A 22,012-nucleotide genomic window follows, 5' to 3' on the forward strand; every position below is an offset into this window, starting at 1 on the left:
CCATTCTACAGGTGTGGGGTGGTATCTCATTATAGTTTTCATTTGTATTTCCCTGATGATGAGTGATGTTGAGCATCTTTTCATGTGTTAGCCATCTGGATGTCTTCTTTGGAAAAAATGTCTATTCATGTCTTCTGCCCATTTCTTAACTGGATTATTTGTTTTTTGGTTGTTGAGTTTGAGGAGTTCTTTCTATATTTTGGATACTAACCCTTTATCAGACATGTCATTTGTAAGTGTCTTCTCCCATTCAGCAAAACTCATTCTTTTATCTCCTAATATAACATACAAGAACAAGTGAATTAGAACACCTTTTTAAGGGGAGATAGAAGGGATAGAGGGTGATAGTGATATTGGGGAGTCTTTTTCACCCACTTGGTGCAAACATGATACAGACTTCTCCTACTTTTCAGGTAAACTGGAAATAGTGGGATTATCAACTTTCTGATTTCAGCTAAGGCTTTCAAACTTTGTACTATGTTGTATTTGTTTCTCTCCAGTACCCCCTTTTTGTTTTCTGGATCTGGGCAGTTTTATCAGAGGTGCATTTAACCTTGAAATTTTAAAATTAGAACATTTGGAGTTACTTTGAAGGAAAGCATATTATGCAGTTGAGAGGTTGATCCAAAATTCAGTGAATAAATGTTACTATATATTATTTCTTTCTAGTATTTCTATGTATTATGTTCTGCATAGTAGAAGAGAATTTTAAAAAATGGTCAGATTCCTAGAAAGGCACTTAAAGGTTGAATTATAATATCATATGAACAAAACTATCAATGACTGGAATTATAAAGATTATACTAAGAGATAAAGGCTTTGTTTTTTAGTCTGGTAATAAGTAAAAAGTCCCTTTCCCCATTTGAAATTTCTATTTGTTAATCCATATGATTTCTTTGTTAAAAATGGATTGTCCTGATCAAAGATGGTTGTGATAGTAAACATTGTTACTGGAAACCATGCAGCTGTCACTCATTTTTCCAACAGCTTCAGGCTGTTGACCTATACTTCTATATACTGCAGAAAATGACTGTTGAGTGTGGCTTCTTTTTCATGAACCTTTGTTGTCTCTTGCTCTGTATCATCAAGATGCTTAAAAGAAATTAAAATTTTCTGTGTCCAGTTTCATTCTGATTCCCCTTCAGCTTAAATTTGCAAGCTGTATGCAAATAATATCCCCATAGACTCAAAGCAGTTACAGACAATTTGGCCCTGAGATTATGTGCTGGGAACAGTTTATCTTTATTATTATTATGATGATGATGTTATGTTAGTCCTCATACAGTACATCATTAGTTTTTGATGTAGTGTTCTATGATTCATTGTTTGCATATAACACCCAGTGCTCCATGCACTACATGCCCTCCTTAACACCCATCACTGGGCTCACCCATTCCCCACCTCCCCCCCCTCTAAAGCCCTCAGTTTTGTTTCTCAGAGTCCGCAGTCTCTCTTGGTTCACCAGTTTATCTTCATGTATCTTCTACCTAGTGGTATGCATGGCTCATGATAGGTACTAAATTTGGCGTGTGTTTATTTATTTTTTTAATTTTATTTTTTCAGTGTTCCAAGATTCATTGTTATGCACCACACCCAGTGCTCCATGTATTTATTTTTAAATGCATTTTCCCACCCCATAACACTGGGGAATTCTGAGACTAGAACCCAAGAATTAAAGTTTTGCTGTGTCTATGATTTTAATTACCACATATTGGGCACATAAACAACATTCACTCATTTAATCCCCCTCCCCTATTTTACCCGTGAGGAGACTGAGACTTGAATATGTTAAGTAAGTTGCCCAAAGTCACACAGTGGCAAGGCTGAGCTCAAACACCCGTTTATAGTTCTTCAAAGTCCGTGTTGTTGTTGTTGTCGTTTAATTTTGTTCCATTGTCTTATAGGGAGAATAAACATGCTGTGAAATGAAGGGTCAAAATATTAATGAATGGGTGCTGAGGTACCTCTGTGGACATGGAGTTTTCTGAGGGGTGTGGCATCTGCTTTCCTGGCTAGTAAATGTGATATAAGAAACAAAGTCAGCATTCCCAATAGGCATTAGGTCCCTATACTCATGTCACTGCAGCACAAAGAACAAAGGACTTTCTGAGTCCCTTTTACTATTTCAGGAATAGAGGGCATTTTTTTTAATTGGCTTTGCTGCCATGGTGCCTGGGTGGCTCAGTTGGTTAAGCCTCTGCCTTCATCTTGGATCATGATCCCGGGGTCCTGGGATTGAGCCTCATATCCGACTCCTCACTTAGCAGGAAGCCTGCTTCTCCTTCTCCCTCTGCCTGCCACTCTCCATGCTTGATTTTGCTCTCTCTCTCTGTGTCAAATAAAATAAATAAAATCTTTTAAAAATAATTAGCTTTTCTGCCAATATTTGAAATCACAGGTTTATAGCTCATAGAGCTTGAAGTGCAATGATAACAACAACAACATAACAACTGCTAATATTAGCCTCCGTACCAGGCACTATTCTCAGTCCTTGAAATGCATAATTTCCTTTAATCCTCACTAAAATTCCATGAGGCATGTGGTTTTATCCCATTTTCACAAAAGAAGACAAGGAGACAGAAATGAAGCAATTTAGGTAACATGGATAGCAAATGGTAGAGCCAGGATTCAAACCCAGGAATTCTAGTCTTCAAACCCACACTCTTAACCATTGCACTGTGTACTGCATATATGCTATGTAAGCCTTTTTGTTCTGGATGAGTGACTGGGACCTCAGGAAGTACAGGGTATTTGTCTAAGGTCATTAAGATAGTCAATGGAAGATCCTAGACTAGAAGTCAATGTTCTTTCTACTTTGTCATCCTGTTCTTATAAATATTATTCTGTTACTTTGACTTTCTGTGGTACCTAAGATTCCTCAGTGCTTCTTGAATAATCACTTATTCATTCTTTCAAGCTCTCTGTAAGGTTAAGAGGAGACATACACATTGGATTTTTCATTTCCCAGATAGGGAAGCTGAGTTCCAGAATGTTTTTTTTTTAAGATTTTATTTATTTATTTGACAGACAGAAATCACAAGTAGGCGGAGAGGCATGCAGAGAGAGAGAGAGGAGGAAGCAGGCTCCCCACTGAGCAGAGAGCCCAATGCGGGGCTCGATCCCAGAACCCTGGGATCATGACCTGAGCCGAAGGCAGAGGTTTTAACCCACTGAGCCACCCAGGCACCCCCAGAATGGGTTTAATGTCATATCTGGTCTGTACTGTCTGCTTTTATGTCTGTTGCCCATTTCCTTGTTCTTCCTCTGGCTTTAGGATTCAGGTGTGTAGATGTCTTTACAAAGATTTCTAGACTTTCTAGCCCCGTGTGATATATCCAAAAGGTTGGTTATTTGTTAGAGAAAAGTAAACTTGAAAGAATCCAGTGCCCAAAGCCAAGTCCTGGTTTTCAGTTGATTTTGGCTTAAAGATCATTTGGAGTTTTTCTTTTTTAAGATGCACTTGAATGGAGTAAAAGATGGAAAGTCAAATAGGAATCCTATGGTTTCAAAACTGGAAGGGACCTCCCAGCTCATCTGGTTCCACGACCTTATAATAAAGAAACTGAGGCCCATAGAGGCCCAGTTACTATTCCAGGCTCTCTGAACTCTTGTCCTTGTTTGCACCATTCCATGAGTCAGAGAGGTCTTTTCTTAACAGAAGGAATAAGAGGGGCGAGTTTCTCATAATGATGCAGATATACAGAGAATGCAAGGAGACTTTACATCTGCATAATACGGTCAATCTGAAATTCTGAGTTTGGTCATGAAGGTTTAAAAAGACCATACAGATTATACCACCTTGGGGTATCTTTGGTTATACATAGCCTACAAGTAAATAGGAAAAAAAAAAAAAAAAACGGGGTTGAGACCATTTTCGATACAGAAAAGGTGTTGTAGCATAGTGGTTAAGAAAGAAGATGGCTCCTGGACCAGAATTCCTAAATTTTATATCCTGGTTCTATACTTATCTACTGCATGAACTTAAGGAACAACTCAATGCCTCAGTTTCCCCTTCTGTAAAATAAGGATTCTTACATAGTATCTGCTTTATAGGTTCCTGGGTAGATTACATGAATTAATACCTATAAAGTACTTAGAAACTGGTACCAATCTAGTGAGCATTCAATAACCATTATTATTAGTCATAGATTGCTTAAGTCAGCCAGAAGGCCTCCTCCCTGTGCTGAGCCAGCGTGCATGTTGTTGAATTCTTTCCAACTGGAAATACTCTTTAGACACCATAGATGGGGGAAGTAGGAAAGCCGTTTTTGTTCTGTTTCGGTTTTGGTGGTTGGATGTGCCCATGCTGAATATGCTTACTCCTAGAGCCCAGACGAAACTGCTGGCTTACCAAAGAGAAAAGTAGAGAGAGCCACAGTTTGTCTCAAGTACAATGGAGCCAATTTAATTGTGTATTATGGAGAAGTGTCTTGGCATCTACCTTCCTATCTCCTTGCCTGACCCTGGCATGATGCTGCGAAGATACTATCTATCCTAGGGTTCCCAAAGTTACTGTTCTCTAAATGTTCCATTGGTTTTTTGAGTAAAAGAGATTTTGAAAAATTGGAATTCTGTATGTGCCTGCTCAGTGTGATACCTCCCAGGGCTGAGAGTGACCCTAGATCACAACACTCCAATTACTCAAGTGAGTTTTCTACTTTTAACTTGTCATTTTTCCCCCCATTAGGCCAGGAACCATCACTTTGCAGGCCCTCTCAGAAGCTAACAGAAGGCTATGGATGGAAGCCATGGATGGAAAAGAACCTGTAAGTTGCCTCAGGATACTAGAGAAACCTCAGCACCATAGTACAGTGTGTGAGGGCCCTTAGTGGTTCACTGGGTCTAGGACAATTAAATAGTCAGATTGTCAGATTCAAAATTTTAGAGCTAGAAGGAATTGTTGACTTGACATTTCTTGTTTAAAAAGTAAGCTATTTTGAGTTCCAGAGAGGGTCAGGGACTTCTCTGGGATTTCTCAGAAAAGGTATAAGAGTGGGGCCTAAAATTCAGGTTTCTGAGCTTCTTGCTTCAGTGTTAGATTATGCAGCTGTGCCCACAAAATCTTTTTTTTTTTTAAAGATTTTATTTATCTATTTGCCAGAGAGAGAGAGAAAGAATACAAGCAGGGGAGTGGCAGGCAGAAGTAGAGGAAGAAGCAAGTTCCTCACTGAGCAAAGAGCCTAATGTGGGACTCGATCCCGGCACGCTGGGACCATGACCTGAGCTGAAGGCAGATGCTTAACCCACTGAGCCACTCAGGTGTCCGACCCACAAGATCTTCTTCTTAAGAAAGAAAATTAAGTGGATAACCCAAAAGACTCCACCCCCAAACCACTAGAACTCATATAGCAATTCAGTAACGTGGCAGGATACAAAGTCAATGTACAGAAATCAGTGGCTTTCCTATACACTAACAATGAAAATACAGAAAGGGAAATTAGAGAATCAATTCCATTTACTATAGCACCAAGAACCATAAGATACCTGGGGAATAAACCTCACCAAAGAGGTAAAGGATCTGTACTCTAGGAACTACAGAACACTCATGAAAGAAATTGAAGAAGACACAAAAAGATGGAAGACCATTCCATGCTCTTGGATTGGAAGAATGAACATTGTTAAAATGTCTATACTGCCTAGAGCAATCTATACTTTTAATGCCATTCTGATCAAAATTCCACAGGTATTTTTCAAAGAGCCAGAGCAAATAATCTAAAAATTTGTATGGAATCAGAAGAGACCCCGAATCGCTAAGGAAATGTTGAAAAACAAAAATAAAACTGGGGGCATCACGTTACCTGATTTCAAGCTTTACTACAAAGCTGTGATCACCAAGACAGCATGGTACTGGCATAAAAACAGACACATAGACCAGTGGAACAGAGTAGAGAGCCCAGATATGGACCCCCAACTCTATGGTCAAATAATCTTCGACAAAGCAGGAAAAAATATGCAGTGGAAAAAAGACAGTCTCTTCAATAAATGGTGCTGAGAAAATTGGACATCTATATGTAGAAGAATGAAACTCGACTATTCTCTTACACCATTCACAAAGATAAACTTGAAATGGATAAAAGACCTCAAGGTGAGACAGGAATCCATCAGAATCCTAGAGGAGAACATAGGCAGTAACCTCATCAATATCAGCCACAGCAACTTCTTTCAAGATATGTCTCCAAAGGCAAAGGAAACAAAAGCAAAAATGAACTTTTATGACTTCATCAAGATCAAAAGCCTCTGCACAGCAAAGGAAACAGTCAACAAAACAAAGAGGCAACCCACGGAATGGGAGAAGGAATTTGCAAATGATAGTACAGACAAAAGTTTGATATCCAGGATCTGTAAAGAACTTCTCAAAAAACAGATAATCATATCAAAAAATGGGCAGAAGATATGAACAGGCACTTCTCCAATGAAGACATACAAATGGCTATCAGACATATGAAAAAAATGTTCATCATCACTAGCCCTCAGAGAGATTCAAATTAAAACCACATTGAGATATCACCTTACACCAGTTAGAATGGCCAAAATTAGCAAGACAGGGAACAACATGTGTTGGAGAGGATGTGGAGAAAGGGGAACCCTCTTCCACTGTTGGTGGAAATGCAAGTTGGTGCAGCCACTTTGGAAAACAGTGTGGAGATTCCTTAAGAAATTAAAAATAGAATTTCCCTGTGACCCTGCAATTGCACTACTGGGTATTTGCCTTGAATATACAGATGTAGTGAAATGAAGGGCCATCTGTACCCCGATGTTTATAGCAGCAATGGCCACGGTCGTCAAACTGTGGAAAGAACCAAGGTGCCCTTCAATGGACGAATGGATAAGGAAAATGTGGTCCATATACACTATGGAGTATTATGCCTCCATCAGAAAGGATGAATACTCAACTTTTGTAGCAACATGGACGTGACTGGCAGAGATTATGCTGAGTGAAATGAGTCAAGCAGAGAGTCAATTATATGGTTTGACTTATTTGTGGAGCATAACAAATAGCATGGAGGGCAAGGGGAGTTAGAGAAGAGAAGGGAATTGGGGGAAATTGGAAGGGGAGGTGAACCATGAGAGACTATGGACTCTGAAAAACAATCTGAGGGGTTTGAAGCGGCGGGGGGTGGGAGGTTGGGGGAACCAGGTGGTGGGTATTAGAGAGGGCACGGATTGCGTGGAGCACTGGGTGTGGTGCAAAAAACAATGAATTCTGTTACGCTGAAAAGAAATTAAAAAAAAAAGGAAAGTAAGCCTTTTCAGTTTATAAAACTAATATGTATTCATATAGAAAGATGGAAAATAATTGTCATAACTGAATAAGCATTTGTTAAGATTTTATTCAAAATTGTTTTGCTGCCCCCATCTTACATTCCCAAATCAGCTTATTCTCTTGAAGGGTACAGCTGGTGGGGAAGATGGTACGGTCATCCTATGTTTCAAGATGTACCAGTCTGTTTAGAACATTGTTACACAGGAGTACAAGCAATACCTTAAATGTTTTAGTGACTATCATAGAATAACCAATATGAGGAGTCAGAAATGAGTGAAAAGCACTTTTTCTCTTCAGTATCTTCCATGTGGGTTTCTTCTAGTGGCATATGAACTAATATTACCTTCCTAGTGTTGGAATTCCAAAAGCCTGAATTTGGATCCTAGTTGTGCTGTTCAGTGGTTGTGTGACTTCAAGCAAGTCATTCTAGCTGAGATTCAGTTTTCTTCTCTTCAGTAAAATGGGTTAAATAATCTCTGTTCCACTTAACTCACAGAATTGCTTTGAAAAATCAAATGAATGGGATGTCTGTCAACCATAATGTGCTGTATTAGTTTTAGGTGCTTCTAACTGGGCTAAAGAATGAGTGCAAGGCTACTGCGATTCAATAATATTTGAATATAGTCTAATATTCTTGTTTTATTCAAGGCAAAAATTTGTTAAGAGGGGAAACACACCCCAGACTTTTCTTTCTGTGTCTCCTCAGTGCCCTGGAGACTAAAGAGGAGTGGTCAGATCTCAGACTGCAACCAAGAAGGTAGCAGGAGGGAAGTGGTACTGTGAGGACTGGCATACAGAAAGTAGTCCATGACCTGTCTCTACCTCCTTTCCAGAAACCTGGAGCTTAACTATTGCATGCCTCTGATGTTTCTCTAGGAAGATGGTAGGAGGCTCAGCAGGGCATTTTATTCTTGATTCCCTCTTTTAAATTTGTTCTGTCTTTAGGTTTTAGAGGTTGAAGGATACAGATGGCTTTTTGTGGAGAATGACATTAGAATATGGATTCACTAAATGTTGATCCTTAACAACTTGATTTTGATAGTGTTTCCGCAAATAGCTTGTTAATGAAAGTGGCAGCTAGGGCTGGTCAGCACAGAAATCTCCCTCATTGAATTGTCCATGGGCATACACACATATGCAGATGATTTTCTTTTTAAAAGGACAGATTGCTGGGGCACCTGGGTAGCTCAGTGGGTTAAGCCTCCGGCTTCGGCTCAGGTCATGATCTCAGGGTCCAGAGATTGAGCCCCACATTGTGCTCTCTGCTCATCAGGGAGCCTGCTTCCCTTCCTCTCTCTCTCTGCCTGCCTCTCTGCCTACTTGTGATCTCTGTCTGTCAAATAAATAAATAAATAAAATCTTTAAAAAAGTAAGTAAAAGGGGGCACCTGGGTGGCTCAGTGGGTTAAGCTGCTGCCTTCGGCTCAGTCATGATCTCAGGGTCCTGGGATCGAGTCCCGCATCGGGCTCTCTGCTCGGCGGGGAGCCTGCTTCCTCCTCTCTCTCTCTCTCTGTCTGCCTCTATGCCTGCTTGTGATCTCTCTCTGTCAAATAAATAAATAAAAATCTTTAAAAAAAAAGTAAATGAAAGGAGAGATTGTTAAAGCAGACTACCAAATACCATAGAGAAGGCTTCCTTCCTGCAGTTTCACATTATTATTCTTGCTGATTTACTAAACACCCCAATTCACTAATCTTAGATGTGGTATACATGCCTTTGTTTAAAGTGTCAAAGAAGATCAGGACTTGAAGGGACATCTGTTCCAATCCTCATCATTTTAGAGATACGAATCTTAAAGTATAGAGACAAAAAGGACATACCCGAGATATCCTAATGAGATAGAGGTGGAGCCAGGACTAGACTTTGTTGAGGATCTCCCCTTTGGTGTCTCATGTAGCTCTCAGTGTATTCTTCAATATGACTCAGACAAATCTTGATCAGTGCTGGGGTGTCTTTCAGCTGGACACTTGCTTTTCTACAGAGAAACACCCATTACTTAGCCTTTGGGGTAGGAGGCTGTTATTGGAAGTATTTACATTTTACTGCCAATGCCCATTAGCCATGTATCTATTAGAAAACTGTTTCTTTTCTCGCATGCTCTTTTGCTCCATCAGAAAAATTCTCCAAGCTTTACATAAGTAAATTTCTAAGATGGGTAGGCTACAACTTCAGCTGCAGTGAGCTACTTGGAATCTGCTTCAAAGATTGTTAATCCAAGTGTTTTCTGGGAACCTATGCAAAGATTCTGCTTAGCCCAGTTTTTCATCTTATTAAAGCTTCAGGGACATCAATGGTTTTGATGGACTACCTGAGAAAAGAGACTAGTATTATTTGCCACACTTATCTATAGTGATTGACAATAGCCTTGGCTTTTTCTTTCTCTTCTTTTGTAGATCTACCACAGCCCCATAACAAAACAGGAAGAAAGTGAGTCAAATTTATGGTCTATTGACATTACAAACTGCTCGCTGTCCTAATCAGTTAATATTCTGAAATACTGACGCAAATGTGTTGATGACTCTGTGTGGAATAAAATTCATACCTATTTTGTAGTATGTCTACTTAGTGAAATAAGGAAGTCACTTTATCTTAGTTTATGGTATAGGTAGTAATAGTAATATAGAGAAGAACATTGTATCTTTCTTATTCTTATGTGCATTTCTACCCTAACATTTCATGTCTGATGTTGCTCATGCCTAAAATAAACATAATGTAAAGAGATCAGTAATAGCGTTTTGTGGTAGAAGAGTAAAAACTCGTTTAAGGGGAAAAATAATTCTATTTAAGGGTATTAGAGATGAAAAACCATACCCCTTAATCTCTCACTGCAGTCTCCTAGCATGATCAATAAATGTTTGGTAGGTAAAGCTTATTATAGCAGGATCTAACTCTGTTTTCCTTTGTTTCAAATAGTGGAACTGAATGAAGTGGGGTTCAAGTTTGTTAGGAAGTGCATCAATGTCATTGAGACCAAAGGTAAGAAATGAACCAGAGTATTGGTGGTGTTTGAATTTGGTCACTCTGAGTTTATTCTAGGGCAATTTCTTAAAATTAGCAATGATGTTGTTTGTTGGTCAGGACTCATTTTAGCGATAAAGACTATTTATAAACCTGGAACACTAGACATAAATTTCTAAAATTCTAGCAAATTTCAAGCCAGTGGTATCCAAGTATATTGGGATAATTTGTGGTTTCTTGCATTTAAAGAGAAAGAGCTTAATTAATCAAATGGTACAAAGTTCTAAGTTATACAAGATAATTATGTCCTAGAGATATAGTGTACAGCATAAAGCTGTAGTTAACAATACTGTATTGTAGACTTTAAAATGTGCTAAGATGGTAGATCTTATGTTAAGAGCTCTTATAACAAAAAAATAATGAATAAGGAGGGCTACAGGGAAGCTTTAGAGGTGATGGGTATGTGGTGGGTAGATTGTGGTGATGGTTTCACTTATCTCCAAACTCACCAAGTTGTATATATTAAATATGTACAGCCTCTTGTATTTCAAAAAAATAAATAAAGAGAAAGAGCTTCCAACATCTTATAAGATATTCTAAAATACTACTGAACACTCCTCAAGTAGTGTTCTTACCATTCCATCACAAATAAATAAGGGTTCAATTTCTACCACAGTACATATCAGTTTAGGGGCGCCTGGGTGGCTCTGTGGGTTAAGCCTCTGGCTTCGGCTCAGGTCAGGATCTCAGGGTCCTGGGATTGAGCCCCAAATCAGGCTCTCTGATCAGCAGAGAACCTGCTTCCCCCTCTCTATCAGGCTGCCTCTCTGCCTACTTGTGATCTCTCTCTCTTTCAAATAAATAAATAAAATCCTTAAAAAACTCCAACTCTCTAGTCTCTCTCTGAGAATTGTTAGAATGTAGGCAGGTAGTATATGAGCCAAGCCTCTCTGTTTAACATATGCCATAGTCCATCCCTTTCTTCCTTTATATCACTGCTCACAGGCAACTCGGAGATTGGTATTTCCTCCTTTTTCAATTAAAACCTAGCTCCCTTCCAAGATGGTGGCACTTTTCCCAGCCACCCGCTGCTACCCACCTAAGCATATTTTTCTTTTTACTATAGAGTATATTCTCTTCTGTTCATAATTAATGAAATTTTGGTATAATCCAAATGAAAATGTAGAGAGAATATTTTGGAGAGAGGTTTCAAAACTGTTCCCCTATTGCAGGGAAAGGCTGGAGAGTATGGAGAGGGTAGGGAGACACTTTTCTGTTTGAACTACTAGGATATAAGTACCTACTTTCTCTACCCTGAGGGAAATGAAAGCTCTAGCTGTGGAAACAAAACTGACTTCAATTTCTTTCCCTAGGGATCAAGACAGAGGGATTGTATCGTACTGTGGGCAGCAACATTCAGGTTCAGAAGCTGCTGAATGCCTTTTTTGGTAACAATTTTAATTTCATAATTCTTATTGGAAATTGTGTATTAAAAATAAATGTGACTAAAAGAGAAAGGAGACATTGCTAAAAAAGGTTGTAGAATGTTTAAGAAATATTTTCAAAGGAAAAATATACACATATTTGCCTACCCTGGCTCAGAGACAATCTTGCATTGATACAACTAGCATTTCTCCTTTACCACATCATGTTGACACCTGACAACCTTTGCAGTCTGGCTTCTACCCCAACCTCTCCACTGGAACTACTTTTGCCAGGCTTAGAAGGTATCATAGCAGATATTCACAGCAGATAGTTCTCACAGTTTGTCTTGCTTAAAGTTTTGAAGATATTCACAGTGGACGGTTTTCACAATCTATCTGGCTTGATCTCCTTGTTGACTACCCCTCCTTTTTGAAACTTTCTCCCTATATGACTTCTGTGATTCAACATCTTGTGATTTTTCTAAAATCTTGTGTTAAAACTTTCAAGTGACTCTTCTCAGGTCCTTTTTCTTCTCATCTTTTAAATCTTGGCTGGGTATTTTCCAGCATTCCCTCTTTGCTACCCTTTATTTCTTCCTCTACATGTATTCCCAATGAAGAAATATTAACCTGGTTATGCATGACATTTTTTCACTTTTTACATTTCTAGTAATTTTTAAAGTTTTTATTTAAATTATTTAAATTTCAGTTCATTAACATACAGTGTGATAGTAGTTTCACATGTATAATATAGTAATTCAGTACTTCCATACAACATCAGTTGCTCATCAAATGCAATGCTTAATCCCCATCACCTATGTAACCTATCCCTACCCAACATTCCTCTGATAGTTATCACTTTGTTCTCTACAGTTAAGAGTCTATTCTTGGTTTACCTCTCTCTTTCTCCCCCCATGCTCACTTGTTTGGCTTCTTAAATTCCACAAATGAGTGAAGTCGTATGGTGTTTGTCTTTCTCCGACTGACTTATTTGGCTTAGTGTAGTACTCTCTAGCTCCAACCACGCCATTACAAATGGGAAGAGTTCATTCCTTTTGATGGCTAAGTAATATTCCATTGTGTATATACCACATCTTCTTTATCCATTCGTCAGTATATGGACATTTGGATTCTTTCCATATTTTGACGTATATTCAAGTGCTGCTATAAACACTGGGGTGCATTTATCCTTTGAATTATTAATTTTTTTAAAGATTTATTTATTTATTTATTTATTTGACAGAGAGATCACAAGTAGACAGAGAGGCAGGCAGAGAGGGAGAGAGAGAGAGAGAAGCAGGCTCCCCGCCGAGCAGAGAGCCCAATGTGGGACTCGATCCCAGGACCCCGAGATCATGACCTGAGCCGAAGGCAGCGGCTTAACCCACTGAGCCACCCAGGCGCCCTGAATTAGTATTTTTATATTCTTTGAGTGAATCCCCAGTAGCACAATTCCTACATTGTAGGGTAGTTCTGTTTTGAACTTTTTGAGGAACCTCCGTATGGTTTTCCAGAGTGGTTGCACCACTTTGCCTTCCCACCAACATTGTAAGAGGGTTCCCCATTTCCACATCCTCGTCAACACCTGTTGTTTCTTGTGTTGTAATTTTAGCCATTCCAGCTAGTGTGAAGTGGTATCTCATAATAGTTCTGATTTGTATTTCCCTGATGACTAGTGATATTGAGCATTTTTTCATGTGTCTTTTGGCCATCTATTTGTCTTCCTGGGGAAAAAAAATGTCTAGCCATGTGTTCCCATTTTTTTAAATGTTCAGTTTTATAAGTTCCTTATAAATTTTGGATACTAACCCTTTATCAATGTGTCATTTGCAAATATCTTCTCCCATTCTGTAGGCTGTCTGTTAGTTTTATTGATCGTTTCCTTTGCTGTGCAGAAGCTTTTTATTTTGATGAAGTCCCAGTAGTTTATTTTTGCTTTTAATATTTTGCATGTAGATTACCAGTTTTCCCAATATCATTTTTTGAAGACAGTCTTTTTTCCATTGATATTCTTTCCTGCTTTATTGAAGATTAACTAACCATACAATTGTGGGTACATTTCCAAGTTTTCCATTCTGTTCCATTGATCTATGTGTCCTTTTTTTGTGCCAGTACCATGCTATCTTGATCACTACAGCTTTGTAATATAATTTGAAGTCCAGAATTGTGATGAATTCAGCTTTGCTTTTCTTTTTCAAGATTGCTTTGGCTATTTGGGGTCATTTGTGGTCCCATACAAATTTTTTTTTAAAGATTTTATTTATTTATCAGAGAGAGAGAAGGGGAGAGAGCAAGCACAGGCAGACAGAATGGCAGGCAGAGGCAGAGGGAGAAGCAGGCTCCCTGCTGAGCAAGGAGCCCGATGTGGGACTTGATCCCAGGACGCTGGGATCATGACCTGAGCCGAAGGCAGCTGCTTAACCAACTGAGCCACCCAGACGTCCCATCCCATACAAATTTTAAGATTGTTTGTTCTAGCTGTGTGAAAAATGATATTGGTAATTTGATAGGGGCTGCTTTGGATACTATAGACATTTTCATAATATTTCCTCTTCCAATCCATGAGCATGGGATCTTTTTCCATTTCTTTGTGTCATCTTCAATGTCTTTCATCAGTGTTTTATAGTTTTCAGAGTACGTATCATTTACCTTTTCAGTTAGGCTTATTCCTCGGTATGTTATGCTTTTTGGTAGAATTGTAAATGGGATTGAGTCCTTGAATTCTCTTCCTCCTGCTTCCTTATTGGTATATAGAAACACAGCAGATTTCTCTACATTGGCTTTGTATCCTGCAACTTTACTGAATTCATTTATTGTTTTTAGCAAGTTTTTGGTGTAGTCTTTCAGGGTTTCTAAATATAGCATCATGTCATTGGCAGGTAGTAAACATTTGACTTTTTCCTTGCCAATTTGGATGCTTTTTAAATTTTTTTTTCTTGTCTGATTGCTGTGGCTAAGATTTCCAGTACTATGTTAAGTGTCAGTGGTGAGAGTGGGCATCCCCTTGTTGTTTCTCACTATAGAAGAAAAGCTCTCAGGTTTTCCTTACTGAGAATTATATTAGCTGTGGGTTTTTCATATATGGCCTTTACATTGCTTAGGTATTTCCTCTAATCCTACCTTTTTTAGGATTGTTATCATGAGTGGATATTGTACTTTGTCAAATGCATTTTCTGCATCTACTGAAAGGATCACATGGTTCTTTCCTTTCTCTTATTAATCTGGTTTGTCACATGGATTAATCTGCAAATTTGAAGCACTTGCACCCCAGGAATAAATTCCACTTGATCATGCCAGATGATTCTTTTAATGTACTGTTAAGGATTCAATTTGCTAGTATCTTGTTGAGAATTTTTACATCCATGTTCATCAAGGATATTTACCTGTAGTTCTCTTTTTAAGTGGAATCTTAATCTGCTTTTGGTATCAGGAAAATGCTGGCCTCAAGGTTGAATCTGGAAGTCTTCTTTCCTCTTCTAGTTTTTGGAATAGTTTGAGAAGAATAGGTATTAACTCTTCTTTAAATGTTTGCTGGAATTTCCTTGTGAAGCTATCTGGCTCTGGACTTCTGTTTGTTGGGAGATTTTTTTATTGCTGATTCAATTTTTTAGTGGTTTTCAGTCTGTTCAAGTTTTCTATTTCTTTCTGTTTCAGTTCTGGTAATTTATATGTTTCTAGAAATTTATCTACTTCTTCAAGGTTGTCCAATTTGTTGGCATATTTTTTTTCATAATATTCTCTTATAATTATCTTTCTGTGGTATTGGTTGTTATTTATTCTTTCTCATTTGTGATTTTATTTATTTTGGTCATTCTTCTCTTCTTTTTAATAAGCCTGGCTAGGAGTTTATCAATTTCATTAATTTTTTTCAAAGAACCAGCTACTGGTTTCATTGTTCTGTTCTATTGGTTTGTTTTGTTTCTGCATCATTTCTTCTGCACTAATTTTGTTATTTCCCTTCTTCTACTGGCTTTAGGCTTAATTTATGCCTTTTTCTAGCTCTTTTAGGTGTAAGGTTAGTTTGTGTGTTTGAGATTTTTCTTGCTTCTTTTTTTTTTTTTTTCTGTAAGTGGTAGCATGGTTATAGCTGGTGTTTCTTTTTTTTTTTTTTTCCCAATTTATTTATTTTCAGAAAAACAGTATTCATTATTTTTTCACCACACCCAGTGCTCCATGCAAGCTGTGCCCTCTATAATACCCACCACCTGGTACCCCAACCTCCCACCCCCCCGCCACTTCAAACCCCTCAGACTGTTTTTCAGAGTCCATAGTCTCTCATGGTTCACCTCCCCTTCCAATTTACCCAAATTCCCTACTACTCTCTAACGCCCCTTGTCCTCCATGCTATTGGTTATGCTCCACAAATGAGTGAAACCATATGATAATTGACTCTCTCTGCTTGACTGATTTCACTCAGCATAATCTCTTGCTTCTTGAAGTAGGTCTACATTGGTATATACTGCCCTCTTAAGAGTATGTCTAGCAATTTTGATAGGATTCTGAAAATCATGGGTATTACATGTCTATTTTGTTGACTTCTATTAAAGAGTATTGAAATTTGTTTTTTAGGTAGTTATTTGTATATCAGCTATCCATTTGATGCTTCTTTTTAAGCTTGTCAGAACAAAAATAAGGTATCTTTTACTGGCTAGGTTAGCTCTACTACTGAAGTCTGTCTTCTTTTTTCTCTCCATTCTTATTTGGAACTTAAACATCTGCCAGCTCTGCATCACTTCTTGGAATTGTTCAGCTTAAAATTCCTTGAGCTGTCATTGGCTAACCTCGTAGACTTTTTTTAAAAAAGATTATTTATTTATTTGAGGGGGAGAGAGAGAGAGAGATAGAATTCACAAGCCAGGGGAGCAACAGAGAGGGAGGCAGAGGGAGAGGGAATGAATCTCAAGCAGACTCCATACTGAGTGCAAAGCCCAATGCAGGGTTTGATCCCATGACCCTGAGATCATGACCTGAGTCAAAATGAAGACTTGGATGCTCAACTGACTGAGCCACCTAGGTGCCCCTAGCCTCATAGAGTTTTATCTTGGCCACTCATAGCTTAGTATTCAATGGACAGACTCAAGGAGATCCACGGAATTTTTTTTTTTGTTCTTTCTCTGTACAGCTCCCTCTTTTCTGGCATAATGCCCTGAAAATTCTAGCTGCCACAGCCTCTCTGAACTCCAGTCTTTTTCTCTTCCACCTGAGCAAGACTTCCATGCTCAGCTTTGAGTTCTTATTCCTGATGCTACTATTCAGAAAGTGCTTTTAGGTAGCAAGGTGTGACAATGGTAGGACTTATTTTATTTGTTTTCTTTTTTCAGAGTCATAGTCCTATGCTGTCCATTGTTCAATGACTACAAATAGCTCTTTCTTACTTACATTTTGTCCAGTGTTCTTATTGTCACAACAGGAGAGCAAGTCTAGTGCCAGTTACTCCAACATGGCCTGCCATAAAGTCCCTCTGCAGGGTTTTACTAGCACTTCTATGCTAACAGCACCCAAAAATCTCTAGTCTAGACATCATTTCCCGAGATCTAAACTCAGTGTCTCCAGTTTCTCACTGAACCTGTGCTTACTATACATATTTAGGTCATGTCACATTGGAGTGATCATATCTGTATAGCATAGTCTGTTAAATCATCGTGGCAGAGGTGTTAATCTCCAAAGGCTGAAGGAATCAGAATTGGAATTGTCTTTGTCATAGTCTCTGTCTGTATATACATGTTTCACAGATACATATATTTGACATGTCCAGAACTAAACTTGTTTTTATCTTTCTGCAAACCTGTTGTTCTTCCTTTTGTGAATGGTAGTGAACTATCTGATAATCTCAGTTTTCATAAAGCATCAGAAAACAAACTGAGTGTGGAGAGCTGCAGTTTGAATAAAGCACATATCTTTGGTCTCTTCTATGATGCATAGCTTAATTTTCATAACCCTGTAGGCCTGACAACATAACCCTGTTAGTACTTGAGGATGCAACAACATGTAGTATTAGCAGAGTGTAGAGTATTTGTATTATAGAGTACATTATTATTGCCTCAGCATTGCTTGCTTTTATCACTTTATATCTTTTTTTAAATTTTCAATTTATTTATTTTCAGAAAAACAGTATTCATTATTTTTTCACCACACCTAGTGCTCCATGCAATCCGTGCCCTCTATAATACCCACCACCTGGTACCCCAACCTCCCAACCCCCGCCCCTTCAAACCCCTCAGATTGTTTTTCAGAGTCCATAGTCTCTCATGATTCACCTCCCCTTCCAATTTACCCCAACTCCCTTCTCCTCTCTAACACCCCTTGTCCTCCATGATATTTGTTATGCTCCACAAATAAGTGAAACCATATGATAGTTGACTCTGTCTGCTTGACTTATTTCACTCAGCATAATCTCTTCCAGTCCCGTCCATGTTGCTACAAAAGTTGGGTATTCATCCTTTCTGATGGAGGCATAATACTCCATAGTGTATATGGACCACTTTATATTCTTGACTTAAAAATTCACATTGTCCTATTCCTGGCCTTTTACAGCACATTTTATAAGCTATAAGACACTTTTTTTGTTTGGGAAAGGGCTTAGAGCATGGCCCAGAATATTTAGTTTCTGAAAAATTATTGGGCTCATTAACTGTTTAGTTAATTTGGTTCTTCTACCTAATATAAGCTGAAACATGTGCCATGCTCAGCATCCTACTAATTCTCTTACAGGCTTCAATAGGACTGAAATGGTTCCCTCAAATCATACATGGCAATATGATTTGATTCATGTATCATAGAAAGTGGCAGGGTTGGCATATTGCATCTATTCAACATCCAGCTCCAAATATTACTTACGTGAATATCTGGAAAGTAGCCCAAGAATTTCTGGATATAAATATTTATACATACAATATAAAACAGTGCCAGTTTTACATATTTCTGCATAAAAGTAGTAATCCCTGATTCTTTCCCCAATTCCAATTCTAGATTTGGTGATCCTTATTCATTTAGCAAATGAATCTACTAAGGGTCAGGCATTTTGCTCAAGGGTATAGATTAGAGTGAACATACCACTAGCATTTTCTACCTTTGTGGAGTTTACATTCTGTAGGATAGACTGACTTTCCACTAACTTACAATTTATCTTTGTGTGGAGTGATCTCCCTTCTAAGCTTCTTTTATATTATATCTTCCGGGGATTCTCATGGGATCCTCAAAGTTGTCTTGCTTCTTTTCACCCTTCCCTGATCTATTCTCACACCATTAGGGGCTGACTGCTTTGGCTTTGTATAGACTCATCATGATTTATTCTGGGAGGAAGAACATTCCTCTCCTTTTACTAGCACAGCATGTTTTCCTCTCTTTTTTCCTTAAGTCTTGTGCTCTATGCCCATCAAAAGTACACTTCTAGTGTTGTTTTTTTAACTTCAACAACCTTTAGACTACTTTATTTATAGTGTTTCCTACAACACATGACTGTGGGCTTTTTTCTGTTGTTTACTAAAGACTTCCATTCTTTCCCCACCTGAAAATCTGTCTTTTTGGCAAATAAAATGCAACACAGACTGCTAAGTCAGTGGGAGGGGGAAACACATCCACAAAAAATAATTATTTTTCATTCAGTCCACCATTGGGTTAGTCACATTTCTCCCCCACCCAAGATTGTTGCATTATGCTTTATGTTAACATATCCTACAAACTGATGGGAAGCATCTTCACTCATGCTTAATCCATCATAAACCACTCAAGTCACAGAGAAGCTAATCTGATTACCTCAGAAACAGCTTGGTACTGCATCTAAGTGTTCTGCTTCTCCACCTCTTATCAAGTCATTGTCATCTTATTAATGATAATGCCTCTCATAATAATTACATATATTTATATTATAATGTTAATAATTATAATCATGCTCGTGACAATACCAGTGTACCTAGCACATTGCAGGTACTCAGTAACTGTTCCTTCACTGGAACTCTAAAATCCTGTGCTCAGGAGAATATTTCACAATGACTGAAACAGAGGGGTGAGATAGAGCAGGGAGACTAAATGTATTGATATGTGTCCTTAATGAAGTTGATTCTAGCTAGATAGCCATCCACAGAAAATCATTATTTACTGAACTAAACAGAGGAGAAACGAATATAGTGAGTAAAGTAACAAACCATTGGCAAGATGTTTCTTATTTAGGTTTTAAAATTTCTCCTTTTATCTTTACACTATTAACAGAAAATACATTTAATTTTCAGAAACCAAATGGAGCACCTAATGTAATCATATGTAGACAGTTAAATAGAGTAGAGATGAGAACAGACTTAAAAAAATCCCTCAAAAAAAAATCCCTCATACTTAAGTGTTCAGCATCTGAAGAATTAAGTTTAGTATTAACCTCACATATATCTAGACAAATAGATAATACATATGTATTAAAAAGAAACAACTTCAAATTATATGAGCTCTTTGAGTAACAATGAAGTAATACCCCTAGCAAGTAAAACAAAACCATATCACACTCCACTTTAGGAGCTGTAAAACTTGAACTCTATAGGAGCTGTAAAACTTGAACTCTATGCATTTATCTGTAAAGCAATTCTGTAGGTTAATCACTTTTTTTATACTCAAGTATAGTGGGGAACTTTACTTTTCAATACATATCAAGGCATTTTTATTCCTAAGGTCAGGTGTGTGTATATGTGCGCATGCGCACGCGTGCATGTATTTAAAAACTTATATAGGTTCAGCACATTAATCACAATTATACTTAGTAACCTAGATAGGTACTTTGAGTATTCTCAGATCATGTGTGCTACACATGTAGCACAGTACTACAAGAGGCTGGAATAATTGGTAAATAGTTATTTAATGTTGTCCTTTTTAAAATTATTTGCCTCCAGTTTTGAAGCTAGAAATAAAGTTTGTGGTCTGAATATTTGTTCTTTATCGATTGTTTTCTTAAAAACTAAAAAAACAGATACCAAATTCATCTTTAGTTCCCAACGAACATATTGCCCTTTTCTAGCATTCTTGTCAATGTGTGAAAAGGGGGATAGAAATATTTGTGTCAGAAGTATCTTAACTTACAAAAAAAGTTAAACTGTTGACATGTAAATCTGGTAGCCTCCTTACTGTACCTGCTCCCTGCTGCTGGGTTTCTAATCTGGAGAGTCTATCTGCTATCTCACTATGAATAAGGAACCAGGGAACTTTTTGCACTAATGTCCTATCGCTACTGTAACAAATCAGTCTTAGGGAGTTAAAATCAAGGTTATTGGTGGGGTTGCATTCACGCTGGAGGATCTAAAGGAGAATCTGTTCCTTTGCCTTTTGCAGCTTCTAGGAGATGGCAGTTTTCCTTGTTTCCTATATGCCAGGCACTGTATCAGGTGGTAGGTGTATATTAGTAAAAAAACAGACAAAAATCTCATTCCTCATGAAGCATAGAGTCTAGCAGCTGCCATATAGTTCATGGATATAGTTCTACATTTCCCCCTCAGAATAAACTCTGGAATATCCCAGATCCAGGGTTCTATTGATCTCCACCTGACAGTATAGGCAATTGGAAAAAAGAAATCACAGTGTTCCCTTATGAAGAACCATTCTGCTTCTTGAACCAGTCTTTGTACCATTTATCTGAAGCATATAAGAAGAATATATTAACTTTGGGATAATGTAGATATATTCTTTTTTTCTGATAGAGAGTATATATGCTTCATTTCCTCTGTATGAACTCCACTGATTCTCATTTTGTTCCTAATCTTATTGCTTATCTTCTGCCTCCTCCTGTCTTGGCTTGTGAACCCATTTCTACTTTTCTTAGACCAGTCTTACAGTTAATGACATTTCATCCATTGATTCATCCAGTGTTTATTGAATGTCTACTATATTATAGACACTAGTGTTTATGGCTGGTCTTTACCTCTCTTTATCTTTGTCTTTTTCTCTTATTCACATATCCCTTGCCTTCTATTTTGATATATTGATACTATCAGTTTACTTTCACAATATGTCTCCCATTAGCTCACACTGGAGACCCTTTCAAATACAAATAACCAGTCAAGTCAGTCAGAAATGAAAGACTGTTCTTCTCTAGATCAAACCTAGTTGTCATCTGGGAAAATTACATTTATAGAATTCTCAGGTAGGTAGTACATGCTGTAGCATTCCTCAATCTATTTTTTTTCACAAGATTTTTTTCTCTTGGATCTCTAGCAATCTAATATCCAGCACAATGACTGACATAAATATTTGTGGAATGAATGAGTGCTGTAAAGATAATCCCAAAAGTCCAAAACATATGACACAGTGTTAGCCACAGCAAAATCGAGCTATAGTTCCATATTCATATATTTATCATGTACTTTTTTTGATGCGCAAACTCTCATATAGT

At 37.9% G+C, this 22,012-nt stretch overlaps 1 protein-coding gene across 3 annotated transcripts in view; it reads left to right on the forward strand.

The window, feature by feature from the left end:
* Positions 1-22,012, forward strand: part of OPHN1 (oligophrenin 1) — a 560,040-nt gene that overhangs the window by 326,690 nt on the left and 211,338 nt on the right. For all 3 annotated transcript variants that reach the window (XM_044235858.1, XM_044235860.1, XM_044235859.1), the window contains exons 12-15: positions 4,688-4,766; positions 9,658-9,691; positions 10,178-10,240; positions 11,596-11,670. In XM_044235858.1, the coding sequence (XP_044091793.1) occupies positions 4,688-4,766; positions 9,658-9,691; positions 10,178-10,240; positions 11,596-11,670 (251 nt within the window). The remainder of the gene's footprint in view (positions 1-4,687; positions 4,767-9,657; positions 9,692-10,177; positions 10,241-11,595; positions 11,671-22,012) is intronic.

This window comes from Neovison vison, chromosome X, assembly GCF_020171115.1.
Source record: "Neovison vison isolate M4711 chromosome X, ASM_NN_V1, whole genome shotgun sequence".
Taxonomy (NCBI): Eukaryota; Metazoa; Chordata; class Mammalia; order Carnivora; family Mustelidae; genus Neogale; species Neogale vison.